The sequence below is a fragment of the Trichoplax adhaerens genome, genomic scaffold, assembly GCF_000150275.1.
Source record: "Trichoplax adhaerens TRIADscaffold_6 genomic scaffold, whole genome shotgun sequence".
Classification (NCBI taxonomy): domain Eukaryota; kingdom Metazoa; phylum Placozoa; class Uniplacotomia; order Trichoplacea; family Trichoplacidae; genus Trichoplax; species Trichoplax adhaerens.
Window position 1 is genome coordinate 2,446,988 of NW_002060948.1, and position 2,648 is coordinate 2,449,635.

Genomic DNA, 2,648 nt, shown 5'->3' on the forward strand with positions numbered 1-2,648 from the left:
GGATCAAATTCATTAATCCGCCATGTGATTACTTATGAATATTCTGAGTAAATTAAACTTGCCATGAAACGGGCAAACGAAAGTGGCCGTATTAAATTTATCAATACCGCAGAAATACGTCATATCTAGTGCTAGTTTATATAATATCGATGCGATCGTATGATGTAGGCTTTTCTTTTAAAAAGAAATCAACTTTGCTTATCAACAATTGCCAGTATATTTCCTGCATTAGCATTCGTGCTATATTCAACTTGGCTTATTAAATAGCAAAAAATAAGCTGATAATATAATTGATGCTTTTCTCCTTTCTGTCCGGTTTACGAACGACCGTTGTCCCTCAATACTGTTAAGACTTTTCTTAGATTTAATAGTAATAGGTGTAAATCGTAATTTTCGTTCTTCACAAGAACTGTAACTTATTTTTTAGCGAGATACGATATTGCTACAGGTATTCTAATTGTAGCGAAAGGTGCGTCATTTTAGCCCTAGTTTAAATCACTACCATTTTAATAGCAAATACAAGGCTATTTGGATATACAAGTATAGAAAATTTGGGGGAAATGAACAAAATTTCTTCTTCTTAAAGGGATAACAGTATAATTTTGTTGTTCCATCAGTATAAGAGATCATGTGATAAAGTTTATATTGTGATAATGAAATTTTGTCCATAAGATCTTGTCTTTCAATCTAACCAAATATTATCCAGTGAACGTATCTTATAAACCTTCAGTTTTTACGAATTCTCTCCCTTATTAATGAATTTAAATGACTATTTCACCAAAATTGAAAGGAAGGAATCACACTTTTTGATTTGTTATAACAATAGAGGTATATAATCGAATATACATGCAGTAAACAGGATGATAATGTAATCCATTTGATTGAACCTGTCTTTCCTAGGATCAACTTTTAATTTAAATAGATTGAACTTATTATTTTAGTACCAAAGCTTAACAAGAATAACATAAACAACATCAAATGCATAAAAACGAAAATATTGGTGCTTCAAAGCTGAACCAATTGTTAATGTTTGGAAATATTGAAATAATGTTGCAGTTTTAAATTATCGCCTGACGTAGTTAGCACTGGTCTTTTTAACTTCAAAAACGGTGCCCAAGATTGCATCTCGCATTGTCTTATTCAATGCGCCATAAATAACGGGATTCCATAGTGAATGTGAATAGCCTAGCCAGTAAGTTATTGATGTCAAAATAGCTATGTCTGTCGCCCAAGTAATAAGATTCAATTCATAAAGTAAAAAGATAACATTAGGTGGAAAGTGGCATATAAAAAATGCCGTAACTACGATGACTAACATCCACACAATTTTCTTTTTTTTTTGATGGACGATCTTACTTCGACCACTTAATGGATGAGTTTTATGCCATAGTCGCCAACCTATCAAAACATGACAACAAGAAATGGCCGCAAAAGGAATTAAAAAGAAGGTAATCAATAGAAAAAATCCATAAGCAATACGAAGGTCTTGATTTTGCCAATCTTCACGGCAACGAGTACCGTTTTTAGATCCATTTATATTTACGGTCAAGATGATTGTTTGAGGCAAAGTAGCAATAATTGCAATAATCCATGCTATCAATGTGGTTAATATAGTATATTTGTAAACAGTTTGTTGCTGTTTAATCAAAGTTACCGCACGAAAGCGATTGTAACTAATGAAGACCAAAATTAAACATGACATATAGATAGCAATATTGCGTGTACTATAAATTACTTTGCATAAAAATTGACCAAAGATAAATTTATTGGTAAAATTTTCATAAGCAGCGAATGGAATAGTTAGCGTAATCAAGATATCGGCTACTGCCAAGTTAAAGATATTCCAATTAGTAAAATTATGGGGTATTTTTTTACGTAAAATCACAATGCATATCAATACATTACTAAAGATGGAAAATACAAATATTAAACTATAGCCTATAATTTGAAGTGCAAATACGAATGTCATACTTTGATACAGGCCATTCTTACTAACAGTTGTTTTCCTTGAAGCCATACTAGTGCCGATGCTCCCATCCATACTGATTCTTAGTTAGATTGTTACAACAAATTTTTTACCATCAAAATCGTAATCGATAGACAAACTGAAAAGAATGTTTTAGAGTTGGACGCATTAGTTTTATACTAATCGAATGTCGCTCGTTGAGTGTTATAATGGCAGGAATGGTAAAGGTGGATGAATAAATAGTTAAATTTTTTTCACGAGTCCTTCTTTTGTTTCTTATTTCGCCTTATTAATCTATTCAACGTTGCTTTATATATTTTATCTTTTATTCCTGCCTTAATTCAATTTGGTCACAATGAAAATAAGCCATTTAATTGGAATTCTTTTGATGCATAGACAGTATTTCGATCACATGAGCGTAAATTTATTATACCATTCGTGTTATCAAGCTATTCTAATAAACATGTATAAAAAAAAAGGTAGAATTTTTGTTAGAGAAACCTACAAAATGTCGATCAAACGAAACCAATAAATATTCCTACTTCTCGGTCTAAGTGTCAAGTTTTTAACGAGGAGGAAATAGTACAGATGCTTTTGTACTGTACTTGTGCAATATCATTTTCAGAATTAATATGCCATACTAGTACGAATGAAATAGATTTAAGTATTCATAACTTTACTT

The 2,648-nt window shown here is 31.2% G+C and overlaps 1 protein-coding gene across 1 annotated transcript; it reads right to left on the bottom strand.

Moving 5' to 3' along the window:
• Positions 1 to 1,063: 1,063 nt before the first annotated feature.
• Positions 1,064 to 2,017, bottom strand: TRIADDRAFT_57366 (uncharacterized protein; the record flags this gene model as incomplete). Its single annotated transcript, XM_002113650.1, has 1 exon — positions 1,064 to 2,017. The coding sequence occupies one exon, from the start codon at positions 2,015 to 2,017 to the stop codon at positions 1,064 to 1,066; it is 954 nt and encodes a 317-aa protein (XP_002113686.1).
• Between the last annotated feature and the right edge of the window lie 631 nt (positions 2,018 to 2,648).